Source organism: Falco punctatus (genome assembly GCF_963210335.1).
Source record: "Falco punctatus genome assembly, chromosome: 10".
NCBI lineage: Eukaryota > Metazoa > Chordata > Aves > Falconiformes > Falconidae > Falco > Falco punctatus.
The window spans coordinates 10,162,770-10,185,482 of NC_137590.1; the positions used below are offsets into that span (position 1 = coordinate 10,162,770).

At 38.3% G+C, this 22,713-nt stretch overlaps 1 protein-coding gene across 1 annotated transcript in view; it reads right to left on the bottom strand.

Annotated features, from left to right (window-relative positions):
• Positions 1-22,713, bottom strand: part of LOC308070476 (uncharacterized protein) — a 44,884-nt gene that overhangs the window by 9,626 nt on the left and 12,545 nt on the right. Inside the window, exons 2-14 of the mRNA XM_080404424.1 lie at positions 22,352-22,456; positions 20,330-20,416; positions 18,238-18,411; positions 16,573-16,721; positions 14,220-14,396; positions 13,181-13,601; positions 12,831-12,993; positions 9,589-9,700; positions 5,457-5,547; positions 4,780-4,866; positions 2,430-2,582; positions 630-759; positions 470-502 (exon numbers count right to left, since the gene is read on the bottom strand). Coding sequence (XP_080260550.1) covers positions 470-502; positions 630-759; positions 2,430-2,582; positions 4,780-4,866; positions 5,457-5,547; positions 9,589-9,700; positions 12,831-12,993; positions 13,181-13,601; positions 14,220-14,396; positions 16,573-16,721; positions 18,238-18,411; positions 20,330-20,416; positions 22,352-22,456 — 1,882 coding nt within the window. The remainder of the gene's footprint in view (positions 1-469; positions 503-629; positions 760-2,429; positions 2,583-4,779; positions 4,867-5,456; positions 5,548-9,588; positions 9,701-12,830; positions 12,994-13,180; positions 13,602-14,219; positions 14,397-16,572; positions 16,722-18,237; positions 18,412-20,329; positions 20,417-22,351; positions 22,457-22,713) is intronic.

Below are 22,713 nucleotides of genomic sequence, written 5' to 3' on the forward strand. Positions count from 1 at the left end.
AAATTGCAAACGTCTCCCAAAATTTACCTTACATTTGAACAACCTTATTGCCTCCCCTCCTGTCGACTTCACGAACATTGGACTCCTTTCTAGAGAAGGAGATCAGTTTGGTTCTTGAATTTCAGGAAGGTTTCTCCTGCTGCACTGCCTGCTCCCAGAGACTCCACCACAGCTGGAACTTTGACGGAGCACTTGTATCACTTAACATTTGTAGTTTATTATAAACTCTATTTACCATGGGCAGTATATTTTTTTTATTTCTAAACCACCTGGACACACTTTCATTATTTTTTTTTTATATATTTCACAGTAATGTGGCAGATTAAGTATCACCATAGCAACACTTTACCTCAATGTTTTGAACCTTTACCACCTTTTACAAACTATAGAAGTGCAATGAAAACCTGTTCCAAATGACTGCACAACATATGAAAATCTTTCTCTGAATTTAGAAACCACATTTACATACCATCAACTTCAGCACAGAGGCCCTTCATGGAAGCTAGAAAGGAAGAGAGGGAAAAACACGCTAATAAGTATCATTCATATTGTGAGAATGGGAGTTTCCACAGAAGCTGAAGGACTTCACTTTCCATTTGTTGATTTTTTTTTCCCCTCCCTCCTCTTACCATCTGGTACAGCTTCAAATTCTGTCAACTCTTGAGAAAATTTGGCCAGATCAGGCTCATGTAAGAAGATCTGTTCCACAAGGGCATGAAGCAAGGTGAATGTCCTCTCTTTACCCCGCAACAGAGGTAACTGCAAATAGAATAGAGCAATAATTGACAGACTGAGCTATTATACTTTAAAAAAAAAAAAAAAAAAAAAAAAAAAAAAAAAAAAACAGAAAAAAGAAAGAAAAACAGAAAAAGAAAGGAACAGCAGGGATGTTGATAACTCCCATGTAAATGTGACAAAAATAGAAAACACAATGGAATTAAACTTCTTTTCAATCTGCCATATCAAAGACATTCTTTATTAAGATCAGCTTTATACTTTCATATCCACTGCCCTTCCCTGTTCTTTTCTGTCGTATTTTTCACGTTGTCTTTTGTTTTTGGTTTTTTTTTTTTTTTAAGATATCCTAATTGATTGCATTTTGGAATGATTTTAGACATCCAAACACAGTCATTATTCCTTTCCACTTTAAAGCAGTGTGCTGTGTTCACAAAGATAGCGAAGTTCCTTAAGTGAATCTGGGAAGATGCTCTGTGGCAGAAAATTATTTTGTAGGCATTTTTCATTATGATAGATGTGGTATTGCCACCATTAGATACATATATACATATATAGATATATATATATATAAAAGAGAGAGAGAGAACTCAAGTTGTGTCTCAGAGTTGTCACTGCAGTTATAAATCACTCACTCATATATTAAAAGTCTCCAGATGGGAAAGATACCTTACAAAACCAATAAAAATCCTTCTCTCTTCTATTTATGGATCAGACGTAATCTTACAGTAGTGTTAAAGGTACAAGGCAGCTTAGGAAATTCGTATTTATTTCTTTCTTTTTAGGATAAGAATATGACGCTATGCCACTGTTGGGTGGAGGAAGGGAAAAAAGCCCACGTGCTCAGTAGCAGTGTTTTCTGATGGCTAATTCTGATGAGGAGGGGAAAGCAGTTTCCATAAAACTAATGGAAAACTCAGCTTAATGTCACACAAGTGGTAGGTCAGTGAAGAGGCAGAGAACCAAGAGCGAGGCGATGCTTCTTGTACAGCATATCTCTGTCAGAAAAGAGTAACGATCACAACTGCCACCTTCTTTCCCTATTCAACCAGCAGAGCAAGGGGGGGGGGGGGGGGGGTGTTAAAACCATTGCAGGCAAATTTCACTCTCTTTCAATTTAATATTCTACTTTTGAAACTGTACCTTAAAATGGCATTGTACCACTTGTTGTAAAAGACCTTGCACCAGAGCAAAACGAAGCACTAAGAAATTACCGCAGTGCCACACGTGCGCACCCACCACAGAAGCGATGCTGCAGAGTTACAGCCCCGACCGCATGGCGAGGGTCCATATAGCAGTGCTCTGCACAAAACTACAAAACACACTTTATCTAAACTTTCATCTAACCAGGGGCCTGCAGCTCAGGCACCTCTTCGAGCCAGGAGGTCTTCACATCGGGGTAGTCAGCATGCTGATGTTCTACCTCATTAGAAACAAAGTACTGAACATGGCAATGCCCCCACCTAGCCAGCACTGCGGTCCGAAATGGGGGAATGCATCTTGTTATGACCAACATTAAAGTAGTTATTGTTAAACAGGATCTTGTTTCTAGAGTAACCAAGAGCAGATGTTAAAATGCTAGCTACTCATTAAAAATGATTGCCTTTCTCCAGATTCAGGACAAAACCGAGTTAACATTAATATTTAACATACCTTGGAATATGATTTTAATGATAAGAAAAATATTTACTCACTTTGGTCAAAGATGACAAACGAAATCCTTTAGCCTTCTCTTTTCCAGCCTTTTCATTTAAATGGTTCCCAATGGCTAAAACATACTCCAAGACAGCAACAAATTTCTGGCTGGATTGCAGCTGCTTACTCGCTTGGATTTTCTGGTTTATTAGCTGAAACACACAAATCTTCCTTCAGTTCAAATTGAGAACATGAGTAAATCAATGGTGTCTATACCTTCCTTTTGCCAAAGCCTCATTGTCCCCACCTGAAGCAAGTCACAATTTAGCTGATTATATCTTCTTATTCAACTTCCCTGGGGGAACAGGCCAAGGGTTTTCAGGAAGAACCAGTAAAAAGTCTCCCACTAAGATAAAGCTGGTGTTGGCACAGTTACCCTGCCCGCAATGGAGGTCACATCCTTTCTGGCTCCCAAACCAGCCCTGCCAAAACAACTTCAACATCATCTATTAAAAATGCTTCCAAAGAAAAAGTATTTTGCTGTTTGAATGCACCAGATTGCACCAAATGTCAGGTATCAGGGGAAGCAGATAGCCTGAAGCGCAGTATAAGGTTCTCCATCCTTCACCTCCCTCCCTTCTGTTTATACCAGCTGAAAACTGTTATCTTATCAAAATTCTTAGCACAGTTTCCCCACAAGGAAGAATAATAATTTCCTGTAATCAAACTCAGTATCAATTTGTTTTCCCAGGGAAGCCACCTCCCTTCTAGGGCTATAGACACAAGAGGTGGGTTTTGTTTTAAATTAGGAAATGTATATTTTTTAGCACCACACCTCTCTTCATCAGTCACCAACACACAGGTTTAAAAAACAGGAAAAGAATGAAACACAAGGGAGAGCTGAAAGACATTTTTACAACATTAATAGCACATCACAGGGCCAGAGAGTGCTGAAAGCCGGTGTTCAGATTGCCCCATAGAATTTTAGGTGTATAATCTAGTTTACAAACATGTTTCAGCACACATAAGTAAGAAAATACTTAGATAACTAATCAGCTCTTCAATGAACATTAAAGATCCATCAAAGCAAACTATATAAAATAGCTTCCAAATATTCAAATATTTGGTTTCAGTGGAAGACCACAAAGGTGTAGCACTGTACCAGGCAGGGTCAGAAATCTGTGCATCTCCCCAGTGTTGCCCATCTGTTCCTCTTCCCAGTTTTTTTTTCCACTGTTACTATGGTTTGAATCACAGCCAGGCAAAGGATAACAACTCAGACTTGCAGAACTTTCAAATTTTGTTTTCGCTCCCATGCAGAATAAGAGCAAAACGTTTGGAGCATTTTCACGGAAACAGAATTGTGTTGAAAGACTTTGTTTTGAATTAAAGCATACGCAAACCCTGGCAGGGAAGGCAGGAGTCTGGAACAGGATGATCCAGACCATGAGATTGGAATACTGTTTATTGCATCCCCCCCACACCTAGGTCACCCTCAAAAAGGCAGAGAGGGACTTGAACTCTGGTTTGCAACATTTCAGTTCAGTGTTGTAGTCCTTAGGGTGAACAGCCTCCTCCAGTCTTCTGAAAATAGTGTCTACAAGATACTGGTCAAATAAACTTGCTCTAAGTGTCTGTGACTTCAGATTGATTCTTTCAACTTGTGTGGCAAGAACCTCCCCACAAAAGGAATCAAATTTTAATTATGAAATTAACTTCTGTTTTATCACTGGCTAAAGAAAGAGGAAAGTTTAGCAGCACCAAATAAAAATTTGAAAATTGTTTCCTGTTCTTTTCTTCCTCCTTTGTGGAAGTCTATTCCACTGCCAGGCCCACCAGCAAATGCTTCTTGAACTGTAGTGGAATAAGGATGATAGTAAATGCACATACATGTATATAGATGTGTATCGTTGCCCTCATTTGACTTTTTTTTTTTTTACTGTGTTTTGTTTTGAACCGGTACTGTGGAGTACAATCATTAGCAAAACACCATAAAATGAATGGGATTCCCAAAAGCGTTCCAAACACACCAGCCAACAGTGCCACTGCATTTCGAATGTAGCCCACCTCTAACAGTTCCATGTCATTTATAATTCCTTTGCTATCAAAGCAATGACCTATAGGGATTTTATTGAAATTTTATTGAAATTTTTTTAACCTTTTTGCTTGTTACTTTTGAACAGCGCCATGAGGTGTTTCTTTCATACACGAGGCTGCCTGAATTATTACACTATGAATTGCTTATGTTATGGGCTGGCTACAGGGGGAACGAAAAAAAAAAAAGACAATAAATCCCAAAACTTTCCTGACTACACAGCTTTGAAATCTGCCTTGAGGTTGCTTGGCCCTCCACTATGTACCTGGTAGATTTTGATTACAAACAGACTACGAAGGAGTCACGTTACTCACAGGCTCCAAATCTCTCATGCTCACAGGGAGCTCACGTACGGTAAGCAGGAGATCCAGCCTCTGGCCTAAGTGGGGGATCTTACACATCTGCAGAAAATTGAACAGAAAAAGAATCAAATCGCATGTTTATATCAAAACACGCACATGCCTTCCTAATTTATCAAGTAATTCAGCTGCACCATAGTTTTCCTAATTTTACTGATCATTTACATATTTTATTCTAAGCCTTAAGTCTGCAGATGTACTATGGCAGATACCTGAATGTGCATCGTTTTCTTATGCAAATTCAAGAAGACGCTGTATGCCTGTAGGGCCAGACATTATTAAAATCAATGATGCTCATTCCTTGTGAACAAGAATGGTTAAATGCATACAATTTTATGCTTATAGATTTTGGAAACCTTGCTTAGAATAAATCAGCTCCTGCTTTGGAGGAAGGGGAGGGTGTGTGACTTGGATACACAAAGGGATCCATACAGTTCTCTTCATAATAGCTATATGCTATAATAACTTATCATTATGATATTATATGATACATGATAATATATCATATGATATCATAATATCTATATGTCTTAAACTGATTCTAATTGAGATTGTAAATTTCGGTTTCAAACAACAGCTTCTTGTAATGTTCTGTCTAGAAGACAGCGTTTTTTACCGCTGTGCCTTCTTACCTCTAACATAAACTGATCAACCACATGCAGCTCTGAAGACGACCCCTTGAATGCCTGGTACCTTTCTGCATCTTTTGGTGTTGGCATGTATCTGTAAAACGGCAAATGAAAATTCACTGTCCTCTTCCTCTTCATTCTATGTTGTTGTAACATAAAACAACCATTCCATGCCATGCATCAGAATTTCTTACTGTTTAGTGTGGTTTACATATTGCATATTTATTCTTTAGCCATTGGAACTTCACAGATATTTGAGCCAACTAGGCGATGGAAAGCAGAAATGATCTGCAGATACATCTGCAGGTCTGGAAATGCTTATATATACGTAAGGCTTGAAAATAAGTCAGCAGTGTTCACCTGCAGATCTACAGGCAATCTACAGAGGTGTGGGCTGTTTTGGAATAGGTAAAACCATACAACAGAGGAGTTAAGGTCATGATTTCCAAAGAGGTTCCTGACTTCTGTGTTTAATACATACCTGCCTTGTTTCCACTGATTGCACGAGCGTACCTGACACCCTTTCCAAAGCACCTAGAAACAACATACGCTTTTTGAGCAGTTATGGCCATGCTGGCTCAGCTTGTCTCCAGCAACAGCTTCTTTGAAGAACTAGCACAGAAGCAGAGCAGACTCATGCTACGGTGTAATTAACCCCTGGGCCCCACGGTCTGACAGACTCCTACCTCTGAAACATTTTTAATTGCCCATGAAACAAGAGTGGGCAATGACATTTCTGTCTCTTGAAGTGCTGCATCACACCCGAGATCCGTGTCTTGGTTTTGTTATGATAGTGTGTAACACGGACGCACAACTTTCTTCTTTCTGCACAAGGTAACAGAATATTCTCCCACAGTACTCCAGAGTCACAAATTTTTAGAAAAACTGATGTCTTTAAACATGCCTCCACTTGGAAAATTAAACATACGGCTACAGTTCCTTTCCTTTGGAGATATTCCTGCATGTCTGACTGATACACTGTGGGAATTCACAGCATATCTTAAGAAAAATGAAATCGATGTTACAGCTAACATATGAGAAGGAGTGTTAAGAATCTTAAATAAGTATTCAAGTCTACTATCTCCTCTTCTTTCTCTGCAAACAATCTACTAAATTTGTAGCAAATGTGATTAAACATTCATGGAGACAGACATAAATTTTCATTAAAAGTAAGGAAATTTATTCAAAGATGGAAAAAATAAAGCAAAGATTTTAGCATGTTAAATACAAATACATGCCAAACTGTTTGGTTTTTTTTGCTGTGGTCAATAATTTAGTATGATATTTCAATTGAATAATTGCTAGGTTTTGAATTATTGAATCTATATTAAAGCAGATTACAAAATATTCCATTCATCACCCTTCATCATGAAGAAAAAAAAATGAATTCTCATTTTAAAATAGCAGTTATCTGTTGACAAATAAAAGGGGGGTTTATTTATCATTAAAAATAGTTTGATTTTTTAAACAAATCCACAGAACATTTCTTTTAAAGCTGACAGCAAATATCTTCATTTAATCAAAAGTCTGATATCCCACCAAATTGTTTTATGTATTATGCATATGAAATGAAATTAGCAGATTGTCTAGAAAGTTTAAAGCTTAAAGCATTAAACAATGGAAGCCACAGAAAAGAAAGCACAATATGTGAATGCATTCCATAAATATCTTTTTACATGAATGCAACTCTAATGGAATTTGTGCAATGAAAAATCTCCCACTGCTTTGAAAAATCAAGTTTACAGAGACAAGGAGTGCTTTGCTATTGATTTTAAGACATCAGGATAAAGAATCATTCAGAGAACTAGGGAAAGGTTTCCATATCAAAATAAGTCTTGACGTTTCTAATAATATTCTACCACCTCCACTAACCTGCATTGGATACATGGCAGAACATTTTGCTCACTGGTCACAGTCTTGAAAATGTAATCTTAGTTTAGGCTTTAAATATTTTTCATTCTACATTCTACAATAGTAGAAGTGAGACCTCCTGCTCAGGCTCAGACAGTATGATGGGTTTCATTTGCAGAGAGAGGAATTTTCCAGTCCCTGCAGGCCACAGGTTTCAAAAGTAAAATTTTCCACATGGCACCTAATTCAAGTGGAAAGGTCTTCAAAAGTGCTGTGTCCTCCTACTTGTATTGTGCCAAGCCCACTACAAGGCATTGTACAAGAGAAACTTCTGAGTGCCAATGGCTCGAGAAAAGCATCAGCTCCTTGGATGAGATGTCTGGACAGCAGCCGTAAGATTCAGGACCGCCTGGGAAATCCAACCCTCAGTTCTGAAATGTCTCTTGTATTTCAGTAACACTTTTAAAAACCGTTGGGGTGGAAAAAATCAGCTTCATTCCACTACAAGATTTGTACATGCATTCCTAGATTTTGGCAATAAATAACAGGATCTTTGCTTCTATATAGCATATAGCAATACAGCATCCAATATCTCTTACACATTCCATTGCTAGAAAAATTTCCTCAGCGTTATTGCTATCAAAGGAAGACTCTGAAATCTTCAAGGAAAAAATAAAATCTTTCAAGCTTCATTGCCATCATTATTATTATATTATTATTATTATTATGTTTGATGGCAAAGAGCCCAGATGCTATAAATCAGTAATCTCAGTGTTGTTACACCAGTCTCAACAGCGTGGAGATCCTGGACTGAATCTGAAGTGCTGCATTAGGGCTTGAACAACAGGCAGTGTTCAATGTTTTCCTTCAATCCGAGGTGTGAGCAGAGGCTGCCCTCGCACGCGGGGCTGGCCAGACCCCAAGCACTCGGCTGTGCTGCAGGACTGGGGGCGTTTCCTTATTCTGCCTGTTCCAACCATTTGTTTCTCCAGAGATATCTCCTGACCAATTCCATCACTGCAATTAGAAACTGCAGTACTGCAGTAGGATCTTTCATTTTTAAACGAAGCCTTTAAGATCAGCTTTTGAAGGGCAACAGAGCTCCATCACCTCCAACGCCTTTCGCCAGCTCATAATCTGCACCAGCGTGGGGTGTAACCAGTAAAGCACTGGGGCAGCTTGGAAGCTTCCTCCAGAATACTGGCACATACAAAACATAAAAATTTGGTGTCTTGTCCATGTCACTTCATACTTCAGGCAAGCTCTGTATAAGCCATCTCACAGAACGACATTAATTCCATACGTTACACCTCTGTTCTTCCTGCTCACATCACTTTCTAAGTACAGACATGATTCTGCAGACTAAAATTGCTGTTCATGTACTGATTAGGATCAGGATTTTAAGGCCAAAATTAAACTAATTCCACAAGAAGTAGAAAGATCACTTATTTACTTCCTTACTTTCTTTGCCAGCATCATCTTTTTCCAAGCTCGTTTTAGTGAAACACTCATTTTTTTTCTGATTTTGAAGCAAGAAACAGTTTCATTGCAAGTTTTCATATAAGCGTCTTCAATAAAATGGCCTGAGCATCACATGGGGACTGGGATGTATAGCGGATACTACTCTAAGATCCCATTTCTTTCCTTTCTTTCTATGTCTTAAACTGTTCAGAGATACAATCCAGTTCCTAAAAAATTTGCTTGTCAATAGTTTGCTTATGCTCATGATATCTATTTTTCTCAATACAGCAATTCAATTTTTTTAGATAAATTTGCATTTTCTGCTTTAAACCCACAAATCTCTGCCACACAGAAATACTGATATTCTTAATATCCCATCATCCTATGAAGCCCCTTAAACTCTTGTCTGCCTTCCTCCTGTCCAAACCAATTTCAAGTCTTTCATTTCTGATCCCACAATAGACAGTAAGTCTGTAGTAAAAGATGTAAAATTTTCTCTTCAAGTTACCGCTGCTCACTGCCACAACTTATTCTTTTACTAACTCTCTTTATTGTAACCGCTGCACAAAATCACGTCATATTTCCTATCATTTCTTGCAATCCCCTTTCCTATACAACATGGGGAAAAAGTAGTATTTGGGGGGCTTACTCTAAAATCTCAGTTGCAAGAACTGATTTCTGTGTGCAACCCTAATATTCCAGCCACAGTCAGGACAGACCCAATGTCTCAGCAGCATCTTTCTTGAATTTCACATGATTTGCAGAAGAGGATACCTTCCTCAAAAGGTAGCATATATTATAAACACTGAACCCCAAAGATTACCTTCTCAGTGCTGTAATCTGCTCATCTGTAAGTCCACCACTCTCTTCATGTATAATGTACAGTTTTTCTTTCAGCTCACTTGGTTTTATGCGGAAACTTTTAAGAAAAATGTCTGGAGGAAAACGATTCTTAGATTACTTGGAAGAAAATGCTCAAGTGAAGGCAAATCACCAAAATATTTCATATTTACTTTCCATATTAAAAAAAAAAAAAAAAAAACCCCACACACACTAGAAAAAATCCAAAACACAGTAGCTGCTAAGCTAAGGTAAAAACTCAGTGTTTGTATGTTCTTTAAATATACATAGCAGTAATCAAGCAAAAATACATTTCTGTCAGAACATAGTCAATGCTCGGGACAGATCAAGATACTGTTATCAGAAGGTACTCAAGTACTTCCCAGTATAAATTTCTCTTATAAACAGCTCAACAGTCAAAATATTTTTTTCATAATAACAATAAAATTTATTGGAATATTATAATATTTTGAAGGTTAAAGAAATCAAATTTTGCATTTATTTTGGGTCTTTTTACTTGCTTTGTTTGATTTCCAGGGTTCAAAAAGAAGGTAGTTAAAGGGCACGCAAGTCAAATTACTTCCAAAATGAAGGCAACCTGGGAAACAGAAGTGGTCTCTTCTTCCACACTGTCTGATATTCTAAAATCTGATTAAGAGTTTTTATAATGTTTAAGACTTCCCTGCTGATGTGGGACTGGCTCATATACACATTACAACAGGAAAATGAAAATAAGATGTCTCTTCCTCAAACAGGTGAGGAACCATCTATAAGGCTGTTGCTCCCAAAAAGACCACTTTGTCCTACCAGTTACTTGTTAATTACTGTCTGTCTCCATCATTATTGTTAAAGGATGAAGGTAAAAAAGGGAGCACAAGGAAGTGAACAGAGGGCATCAGCAAAAAAAGTGAAAAGGTTTAAATGCTTCTCAGTGTTGGCATGAATGTCCTATGGTCTCTGTTATGACAAAACTCCTCTGAGCAGCACAAAGGGATTGGGAAGGAGAATTCAGGAAGGATGTGTATAATTTACCTTTTCTTTTTTCCCTCCAGTTCTAAAAAGGAACAGGTTTTCAGGTTACAGGAACTTGCTGTGGCCCGTATCAGGTATTAATAGTTCTCATTGACCAATGGAGTATGTACCATTTATTCTTTTTCTGACACAGTTTCCACCCTCTTAATTTTGTTATAAGATCTAGCTTTAGTTCTAAGCCTGGCAGAATCTTCCCTTTTTCCTTCTCAGACTTTTTATGCTTTATATCTTTTGCTTCGTTATGCCTTTTAAACCATGGATCTCTTCAGGTGTGGCGATGTCTACGGACCATAACAGAGCGAATAACTGATAGTAAAATGTTGAATTTAAAATTTTCACAACCTGTCTACAAAGCATTTAATATTTTCTTGAATGTTTTCAGTAGCTGAAATTAGCTGCTGAATAGATTCTAGCCATCAGACTTTGCCAAATTTTTTTCCTAGGGAAAATGAAGATTTGTATGTGGGAAACTGGGTCTCATCCAGAGAAACAGGCACCAATCGAGTCACAGAAGCTGGTATTTTGACTCCTAGATCAGTTTTTCACCCACTAGATCCCATATTCTTGGAATAACATACGCATTATAGTGTCTCCCAACACTTTTTCATTGGAAAACTGAGGACTTTTTTCTTGTCTCTGCCTTTCCAATACCTGCTCTCTGTACAGCAGAAATATATTTTGTCTACAGGACTCCGCTAGATAACTTAGCTTTTATTTGCATTTTCTCATACCCTGGGCTTGAATTTAGTGTGTAGATCTTTGCTCAGAACTCTCATCTTTCTCTTGTGTTCAGAAGCCTACTCAAAGTCTCAAGAAATTTTAACCTACTGGCATTTTGGAGCTTCATCATTTTATTCGTTAATTTAAGAACTGTGGTTTGCAGCACTTGCAAGGAAGATTAATCAGAATTTTCAGGATCAAATTAACTTTTGATCTAAGTAGTGTCCATTATAATAAGCATACACCAAAAATCTCACTGATGGGACTTTAAGGATAAGATTAGGAAACGGATGTAGAATGTCTCAATGAAAAAAGTTGTAAGAGTAATAGGATCAAAAGGAAGAATGGTGCTATTTGCAAACTAAAAGAAATTTCCTCAAAGAAACTGCAATAATTTGATAGATAAAAGTGTTATTACAAAATTCCTTTTTATCTGCAACAGTCCTTTCGTATTACCAACTTCCTTTTAACCCTTCAAATTGTTAGTCAATGGATGCAATAATTCCAACAAGTTATCTCCATTTACAGTTCCCAATTAAAACTTTACCCAATCTCCAAAATATATTCTTTCTTATCAATATTCATAAAGATTAAATCATTACAACTTCAAAATTAACTACCCCGAGTCCTTTACACATGTAACATTTCTTAAAACATCACTACATTACAGAACTTTTTTGGAAAGACATCTCTGTAATAGAAATCAGTAGTCTTTGAAGAACAATTACTCTCCCTCCTTTAGTATCTACCACTTCTCATCAAAGTAATTGAAAGATCTTTACATCATTTTATTAGTAAGGCCAGAACTATGTGTTGAACTGCTTCATCAGCTGTGAAAGACTGTTCTGAGTCAGGCCTTTGGCAGAACCTTATCTGGGATATGAGAGGGAAGAATCCTACCGTGACCATTCAAGACAGCTGCACACAGGTAAGCTATCGGCCAGAGAAAGGCCAGAGAGCTCCTGTGACCTGGCTGTAGCTGCCTCAAAGGCTTGTTGCACCAACCCATCTACACCTAGGTGAATATTCGTGAACTCAAGGTAGGAGAGGGACTGAGCACAGCACTCAAAGTTCTAGCTACCAAGCTGTTTCTGTTGATTTGTTTCACCTGGACAGCCCACAAAATTTGAAAAGCCTTTGAAGGCAGAGTCCAAACACTAATTTCACAGGCGTCATACGTGATTTTACATGTCTACCCTAGTGCAACAGCATCACAGCTCCATGGCACAACCATGTTTTGCACAAGAAGAGGAGAATCTTGGTGCTTCTATTCTACATCATAAAGGACTACATTTAGAGCAACTGAGCCATAAAGTTTATTTTTTATAAATGAGGGGCACTGAATTAAAAGGTAATTTAGACACAGGCTTGTATCATTGTCTATAGAATGATAGAAGGTACAAATAGAAAACGCACACAGTGCTCACCCCAGGTTTCCAGATAGGAGCACACAGTTCTTGCTAACATACTTACTAAAGTTATGCGCAACTTTCCGATCTAGCATGATGTGCTGATTCACTGAAGGCTCGCTGCCTGAAAATGCTGCCATGTCCTGGATCTGGAACTGATCACAGAGTCTGGATACATCTATTTTCTTCTTGCATGGGTCACATGATCCCCAAACAGATTTTTGGATCTAAAAATATAGAAGTGACAGGGTGAACAAAAAGCCAAAAGAACAGAGGCACTTAGTTTCATCCAAACATAGAGAAGGGCATGCAGGTTGTTTTGTAGCACTACTGTACTTTTATGATAACTATACATGTAATACAAGCTACAATATTTATTTATTTTTTAACAGCTACCATCAGTTTCATCCTCACCTTATCACAAGGAACAACATCCCAGTGAAAGGCTTTGGTTCTCTTTGTTGATGGAGAGAGGCTGCAGGGCTGCAGGAACACAGGTGGGGCTGGTGGTACCTCTGCCTTACTTATGGGAAGAGACAGTGATGCTGGGGCTGCTTCTCCCTCTGCAGGCTTTGTCTGGGGGCCTGAAGACTTGTTCACACAGGTTGTTGCGGAACTCACAGTGAAGTGGAAGGCCTCCTCTTTCTGTTCATTCAAAGGTACAGTAAAATCCTCATAATCAGCTTCAGAGGAGGTGCATCCTTGAGATCCCTCCTGAGGCAGCGAGGCACCCTTGCACAGCTGACAGTACCTTTCTATGAGAGACACCCATTCATTCTGGAGCTTGCTAACATCCTCTGTCCTGTTATTTTGGACAGTAAAGGGTATTCGAAACCTGAAATATAAGGATGTCATATATAAATGCAAGGAAGTGTAAATAACACGCTGACTAACACAGCCACAGATATTTCTTATTTAAGCAGAATGATGTTCAGCAGCTTTACTTGTCAAAGGAGCCCAGTGCTGCTGACTCTGACCTTTTCAGGCAGAGTTAATTGCTTACGTGTCTGAGGTTAGAGAGCTGAAATTTTGCCATATATTGACTCTGTGGTGCAGTTACCTCATAATTCCTCTTCTCCACCTTGGGGGAAGGTGAACAATGTGCTACGTCTTACTGTGCTTGTTGCACAAGCTAGGCAGAACCTGTTCACACATCAGTCCTATCAAGCTGAATGATGTATCCCCTTCACTGGCTCCTGACATGACAACTAGACAAGTCTTTGTGGGCAGTATTTCAATGTATCTTCCCCATTCCATAAGGTGGTACTAATGATTCCTCCTTAAAATACTCATCAAATCACTGCAAACCACTGGGAGAGGTAATTATATATAATTCTGGTGGCTGCGTTTCTCCAGTGCTGCATTTTGTTCTGAGACACTGAGATTCTCTGTTGCTTGACCTTGTTTTCAGTAGTTCTGCTTTAACAAAATTTTAATTACCAACTATACTTACAAATAATTGTGTTCTTTGGTCTGAACTGAAAAGGTACTGCATCCATTCTCCTTGCTGACACTCACATTACCACCTGCCAAATTAATTGTATTCGTTACAGGGTCTGCAGTCTTGTTCTTTCCTCCCAGACCTATGCAATATAAAGTCAACTCTCCTTCACGTAGTTGCACCAAGTACCTGAAGGACAAGGAATGGAGATACATTTTATTCTTCACTGACTACTTATTTACACAAGCCTTGCCTTTTTAAAACATTTTCTAATGTCAATAATCCTCCACATTTATAGCATCTTCCATGGAACAAAGAGTACCAATACTAAAGCATAAAACCTTTGAGATAAGAGCTTCTTATTCTCATCTGACACCCAAGTAAACTGTGACATAAAATATGAATTTCCAGCCTGCCAAGCCTAATGAAAGCACTAAAACTAAGATCTGACAATCAACTGAAAACTACCCCAGTCCTGTTAATTTGTTAGCCACACACTGTCCCTCCCACTCCTTTTATTCTTCTCGTTTGTTTGGGACGGTGGGTCTTTCGGACTATGAGCTTTTAAATGAAATCACTGTTTGATTGAGTTTCTGTGTCTTCCAGGTTTCTTTACCACCAAGCTCTAAAGAAGTCACTGTAATATAAGTCAGTGCCCAACCTTATACTCCAATAACTCTTGCTCTTGGAAATACCTCTGCACATGCTCTTACTCCACGTGGACTGATCCTGGTTCCCCCTTGTTCCCACAAGTCACTTGACAGGAAAGAGTCAAAGCATTCTGCTCTCAGGGGCTTCTATCAGAGGTGACTGTGCCAAATTCTGGGTGTTACATATTGAAATGATATATTAATCCTGGCAGAAATCGCCTAACCATACACAGGTTCTATTACAGCAGAATCTTCTGCTTCAGTTTCTCCTCTAGGATTCTGCTCTGCTGCTTGTAACAAAGGTCCCACATTCAACAGCAAGTGGGGCTTTACTGTATGTGTTTTTTATTCTTATTTAAGCATTTGCATTCTCATTTTTCTTGAGGGTTACTGCATTTCTTTATCATTCTGACAGTTCTATCAGACCTTTCTTTTCCTCCAGTCTCTCTTCAAGGTGTGGCTAGTTGATTAAGGTGTTCTATGAGGAATTTAAATAAGTTTAGCTGCTCCAGAAGGATTAAACATAAAATATAAATTGCATCTATTCCCACATAAACAGCCAAAGTGATAAGAATTGTTTAATGGAGCTGGCAGTTATATTGATCTACCCTTTCTTTAAAGCAGGGACTTATAGTTTAATCGGATCTCCAGATGTTTCCACCATTATTTACTTTCCCAAAAAAAAAAAAAAAAAAAAAAAAGAGGTTTAATATCAAGAAGAAAGCAACAAGGGCTTTGCTTCACAAGATAAATAAAAATCAATTTTTGTTTGTTAACAAACTTGTTAAATGTTGCAATGTAACAAATCCTGGACACACTTGAGGATAGTGTTTACAAGACATACAGTGGTAGCCTTTTAAAAATAATTAAAATCATTTTCTGTGAACTATGAAGTCTTTTGAGATAATTGCCCTGTGCAGATAATTACAATGTTAAATTTTTTTCATTAGGTTTTGCTAGACAGGTTTGGGTTTTTTTCCCCTCTCTTTCTCTCCTTTGATAGTATAAGCAATTTCCAGGTATTTTAGGAGCTGGCTCAGGGGAAGGGTGGGTTTCTGGAGAATGGGATGCAAACTATGTAAACTCATTGCAGCTGGTTCACTAGTTCAGTAATAGAATAAGCGGAAGCAAAAGCCATGCTTATCTGCGGCAGTTCAGGGGCTGAACGAAATAGTGGTGACAGTCCATTTCCCAATGAATAATGATTCTGGTCTCTGCAACCACCACCCCATTAGGCCACCTTGGATGGTCATCCCACAGGAGGGGAGTTCAGAACATTACAAGAACGAGCTACAAATTTTGGGGCAGCCATTTGGCCAGTGTGAGCCAACGTTCTCCAGCAGGGCTCCCATACCCCTGATCTGCTTTGCCAGCCTTTTATTTTTTCCTTTTCCTTATGACTGAAAATGGAGTAAAAAGTGAGAAGCTAAGCGTAAAGAAGCCTCACCATTAAAATCACTCAGAGCACCATCACCATTACATATTTTGTTAGTAACGCACACAGCAGTCTCTTGCACACACCAGAATTCCATTTTGTTGGGTATTGCACTAACAGTTAATTTCAACATTTTCATTTCATGCACATTTGGCCTCTACGTCTTAACTTTAAAAAGCAATTAAATAATTAATTTATTATCAGCAAATGAAAATCTTAAAGTATTTGAAATTTTAACAAAATCCACAGCCCAGAGGTCTACAAAAATTGCTGTTCATACTTCACCCATTCAGTGGATGTCAAAGTATTTTGCTGCAAATCCAGCAGTCCTTCATGTATCACTTCGCATTCTGCAGGTCTTCCAGAGCAGGACTCTGCTGGTCTCTTGTATGAATTGCTCTGTATAACTCTGCTCAGAAGGTATGTTATCTACGTAATAAGTGGCAGCAGAAAGAATATATTTTCCATGTTAATTCTTTTGAAAAGGACATTAAAGGTGGGTTATTCAAGTATAAAAATGATAGACAGCACTATAAGCAGCAGCCAAATAGGTAAAATAAATTAATGTTAAATAAATAGCCTCTTTCTATGATGCTAAACTGCTTAACTGCAATTTGGTTTTATGTCCACAGTTCTAAACCTGTCGGTGTAAGGAGAATATAATTTTATTCTGGAGGGGTTACTGTAAAATATAGTTTTACTTTTGTAATTCATATACGAAGCAATCCAGGGCAAAGTTTCTGTTCAGCTCGGTCCAAGCCCAGGTAGTACTTGATTGCTTTGGCTCAAAATCTCAGAGAAACCCAGCAGAAAAATGAATGCTTGCCTACAGTTGAAGATAGCATGGATTAAGGTGGGTGTGAATTTAAAGTGCTCTTTTTGTTATACAGGGGCATATTTGAGTGTTCTTACTACAGAATACACATACCTTTTTGAGCTCTTCTGCTAAATATAATATATTTGGAAAATTAAGCAAATCAATCATGAGACACTGTTCAACTGGAATAAAAGTTTCTGCACATGGAACGAACAGCTAATTTTCACAAGGGGTGTATCCCTGTGTAACAAGCCCCTTAACAATAAGTCACAGCACAAGTTTGGATGCAAACTCTTCCATGCTTTTTGAGAGTTTGTGCCTCAGCCTAAATTGTGCAGCTTGCTGCAGTGCCTCCGCAGTGGGATGACACAAGCCCTAAGATATGATCACCCCTCAACACACAGGGCATCTGCATTCAGATGAAAAGCTAGTGCTAACAGCAGAACTAGAATTTCTCAAGTTTCAGTGTAGACCCTAATTATCCTACCTGGAATATTTAATTGGACCTAGAACTCAAAAGGAGCTAAGACCTCAAAATGAAACAGCTCATACAAAATCTTGCAACACTGAATCATGTAATTAAACAAATCTCTAGTTGTACCTAGTCTATCTTCCTCTGATAATTTTATAATTTCAGTGTATTTTAACAGTAAAAGATGAACTACCAGGTCTTTTTCTTTTCACAGCATCAGATGGCCTCATTCATTCTTCTTAAAAGCATGCATTTTAATAAATATCTTATACATAGAAAAAAGAAGTGTTTAGAAAATTTCAATTAAGATGCAACTGTGCACATCATCAGTTTTGTTTGCTGGTTTTAATACAATCTCAGACCAGTTAGATTCCAGATATAGCTGAAGAAATGCACCCGCTTTCATATCGCATCTTGAGCTGGCTTTACATCTTCAGTCCCAGTGAACTGTAGCAAAATCCTAAGGCCAAACCTTATCCTGAACTCACATTTCCTTTGTTCCATGTATGAACATACACAGAATAAAGACATACCTACTTCTTTGTTTGCACAATGCACTGCATAACAATTCCCATTTATGACTGGGACCTGCTGGGTTCTACCATAACGTTAGCTGTTATTTATAGCAATCTATCTATGACATTGTAAAAACTTACCTTCCTTTTATCATCAAGAGACACTGCTTCCAGCTCATAATCTTGTCGTCCATGAAACACAATGCTGAAGCGCCTCCTTTCAGTATCTTCACAGGCTTTGACTTGTGAGAAAGGAAACTGTTTCTTAATAATTCCTTTTTCAATGTTAAAAATGGTCCTTGTGTTGAAATCAATCTGGAATAGAAAGTTCTTCATTACTTGACTCCATCGCTTCTCTTCATTGAAAGGGAAAAACAGCATCCTCAATATTACCACGCAAGGGCATTTAGATAAAGGACCAGCTTAGAATATGTATCTATCTTGCCGATGACTAGAATATAAAAATGACATTCCATCATCAAGATACTGCCCTATATTTGTTTTAGTTACAAAACAAACAGATATTCATTGTAACTGTGTTTCCTTATCGCTTTTGATGAATATGCATCAATTTGTCACTCTGAAATATTATTTCTTTTTAAATTCCTCTTGTCTTATACAACCCAGTGCAAAAAACCTCCCACTCAGCAGTAGTGATAGCACAAACTACTGGCACGGCCACCTCAGTAGAGATTCGGTTTCTAACTGCTTCAGCCTGTGCCCCTGTACTAAAATGAAAGTGGTTATTTCTCCGATAGCTGCTTCTGTGTCAGAAAGAGACACAGATTTCTCTGTTGAGAAATTACTTTCTGATATTAGATCTAAATCAACATGCAATAGTATTTATCTAATACAGATAATTTTTTTTTGTCTATGTCTCTATACATATATGTGCACATATAGGTGAAGGGAGCGATGATAACAGCCAATAAAGTTATTTTAGTGCTGTTTCACAGCCATAACAATTAAAAATTGTTTGCTTCAAAATAAAATTATTATTCTTCCACTGCATCATCTGTGTTTGCAGTGTTAAAAACTGGTACAGACAGATTCTGGTATCCGTTCTGTGTGTAGGTCCCTGCTGAGCAGAAACAGCTTTGTTGATACAATAAGATGTGAATATTATCTGACCACCCAGCCTCACTGAGGGCAGCCCACAGAGAAGGCAAACTCAGAAGAGTCTCAGATCTTGCCCAAGTTAGATATATACCTTCTGTCATAAATGATTGTTGGCACCTTTCATTGCTATAGTGCAGGCCACACCAACCAAACGCTTACATCGTGCCCTTTCCCTCCGTTCTGTTTATAGCAGGAAATCTCCAAAGCAGAACCATTCTCATTATTACCTCTGACTTTTGAAGACTGCTGTAATTAGAGATAACTTCTGCATCTAATATAGCTTTCTCCAATTTTCCATCAGCTTTATGTCTAAACGAATAATCTTTTAATTCCAAAAAACAGTGGATATTGAGGGAAATAAGATTATATTTCCTATGGTTAAGATGTAGTAAACAAAAAACCACCCTCTAGCATGTATGACTTGGACTTGCTTATGATCAAATTTTGTCCAAACTACAGGAAAAATTCAGTGGAATCCAGGTTCCTGGAAACATTAAACCTCTGCCACTGATTCTACTTCATGGAATCAAGAAATCACCATCTAGTGTTATTGACAAAAGTTTGCTTTAATATCGTGCAAGTCAATAAAGCCTTAAGGGTTCATAATGTCAAAAACAGAATTCACAGGATAGAGTAACCAGAGGTGAGACGCATAGTCCGCCACATGAACCCTCTGAGCATCCCCAGGAACATGTCTTCCCAAGGTTTTAGAGAGTGCGGTTGAAGTGATGTCATGTCAAAAGGGACAGATATTTAAGTATGTCTACAGCACTTGTATACATTCACTGTTGCTAACTCGGCAGAACAACTCCCAGGCAGAACCTATTATAATCAGTCATCTTTATGACAAATCATGTTTTTCAGAGGTGAAATAACCTCTTAGATTATGAAGTCCCTCCTACAGCCTTCCCAGGGACTCAGTAGAGGCAGTTTCAGATATTGCCCACAGAATACTTTTGGTGTAGAAGGTAGAAATTTTGTTCAATACCTTATACTCTCTGATAGCTCCCTGAACCACAAGATTTTTTTAAGTTATCTCATAACATTTACCAAGCAACCTAAACATCCTATATTTTTGATACATTGCTTCAAAAGTGAGAATTTTTAAAGTTACCTGCAAAATTCGTTTCTGCCACCGATAGTGTTTGTATTTGTAGATAATGAAGTTAAATTGCGAGCCAGTTAGCAAGTCCTGTGAATCCTGAAAAACAGAAATCAGCAACATGTCCAGCACTGCCAATTTTTGTCCACTCAAATCCAGTCATTTCCTCAGGTGAAGTCTCCCTCGGTGAACAGTGTTCAAACAGCGCTGGGGGCTCTGCAGAAGAACTCCACTTGGAGATACATGGAAGCGTCCCCCTGACCTGATTTCCACAAGCACAAAATATCCACAAGTCCTGCTGAACCAATGAAGGGATCACGGATTCGGACAGAAGGTGAAAGGCAGAGCAGAAACAGGAAGACGGGATGGAGAAGAGCAGAGCCCAGGGAGTCATACTAAACATATTTCAACACACAAGAGTAAAAGCAGTCTATCAAACAGGCTAAGTGGCAAACAACCACCATATGCGACTTCAAAGAAAAACATTTACAGATCCTTGAATGCAGTGCAGTAAAATGGAAGATGTTTGTTCCTTGGTTTATGTGGGGCTATACCATTTTTATCTGGTCCCTTACAGTAGCTGTATTGTGTGCATAGAAATAACTAATTTTGCAATCTTCAGAAAAATGTAGGGAAGGGAAGGCCATGATCCAGCTATATTAAATTTCATTTAATTCTAATAATTAGCTATCAAAAAACTTGAACATGGCGGAAGTAGAAAAGGAACCCTTTCTTTTCTTAGTCTGAGAATATATTTCCATGTAGTCTTACACTGCTGAGTTTAATATTGTTGACTGTATCCCTTCTGCAAAACTTGCATTGCTTTTTTATTAGTATTTATTTTTGCTTCTCCTTCTACTTCTTTCCAGCCAAGAAGTTAATAAGCAGTTCAGAAAGCTATTTTTAAAAATTCCAAAAAGCACCAGGTTTATCTCAAAATCACTATCAGCTCCTGTGATGCAAAAAAAAAAAAAAAAAAAAAATCCAGATTGTGTCATTAGCACATCACAAGATTTCCCTGTTTCCTGGAGATGCTGCCATAGGGAGGCTGGTTCAAAAATCCAGAGCAGAAGAGGAAATAATGAAAATTTCTCCAAATAATTCTCTGCTGGCACTTCTGTGGGGACGATGGACAAAGATTTCAATGTCAGAGATACTGGACAGGGATTATGGAGAGGAGGACAAGGGTGATATACTAATGTACACAGTTAATGTGCTCCTCATTCTCAAACCATTTTCACTCACCATTACCAACTTCTACTTTTCTCAGCAAAGAGCCTCCATGCTTTCTATAAAACAGAAAGATGCTAATGAGCCGCTTCTGATTGTCAGTGAAGAGGTGAAGGTTTTAACAGCAGAAAAATTAATTTTTTGTGTCTCAACCTGATCCTGAAGAAATCTCTGTACTAGACCTCTTGGTCTCCTTGACCTATGCTCAGCAAAGCTATGTTGTTGTGGGACCCAAAAACAGTTTTAAGCCACCTTTACACTGATTCTGGTTTTGCCTGATGGAAGGTCAGAGCCAACCATAAGCAATGTTAGAACTGAAGTCACACTGGCCAAGGCTTTGTACCTTGTAGCCAGCCGTTCTCACGGCCATGCACAATGCTAAGTTGTCAGACGCTCTTACGGTGACCAGTCATGCCCCAAAGACAACCCATCACTAGAAGAACCCTCAAGGATTTGATCCATCATTTTCCCAAGGATTTTGCTCTACTTTTATTGTTACAGTACTTGATGCTGCACTCACAACAACGAAACTCACATGGATGGGTCTGATCTAGATTTAACTACTCATTCCAGGTAATACCAGCCGTGTAGCTGCAGCATCTGCATGGGATATCCATTACATAGGATACAGGTAGCATTATTTCCTGAAATATTTGGTTATAAACTGGAGCGTATATGTTTGCACAAGTTGGGATTGCATCTTTGAAAGCAATACGGACATGCTCCTAATGCTCAGCCAGCCTTTCCAAGAACAAGTTCATACATTTGAATGTCTTGCAAAATAGATCAAAGGATTGACCTTACCTTTTCAGCGTACACCTCTTTCTGTGCCAAATGTAAAGCTCCTTCAACGCTCACTTCTTTATTTTTCACCATGTTCATAATTTTGAGGAGTTTTTCCTGGCTTAACTGGAAAAAAAGGGTCAAATGCTTTTAAAGACTGTTTTTTCACTGCAATATTAAGGATACAAAGTGCTTGTGGCAGTTACAGCTGCAGTATCTGCCATAAAATTACAATTTCTTTCATATTTTATGTTCTATCGACAACCTGCCCAGCAAATATAAACTGCCTTTGAAATCTGGTGAGAATCCACAAGATATCAAATATACAGGGGCTTTTACAATTTTAGAAGATGGGGTAGTAATATCTGGAGGTAGAACTGCAA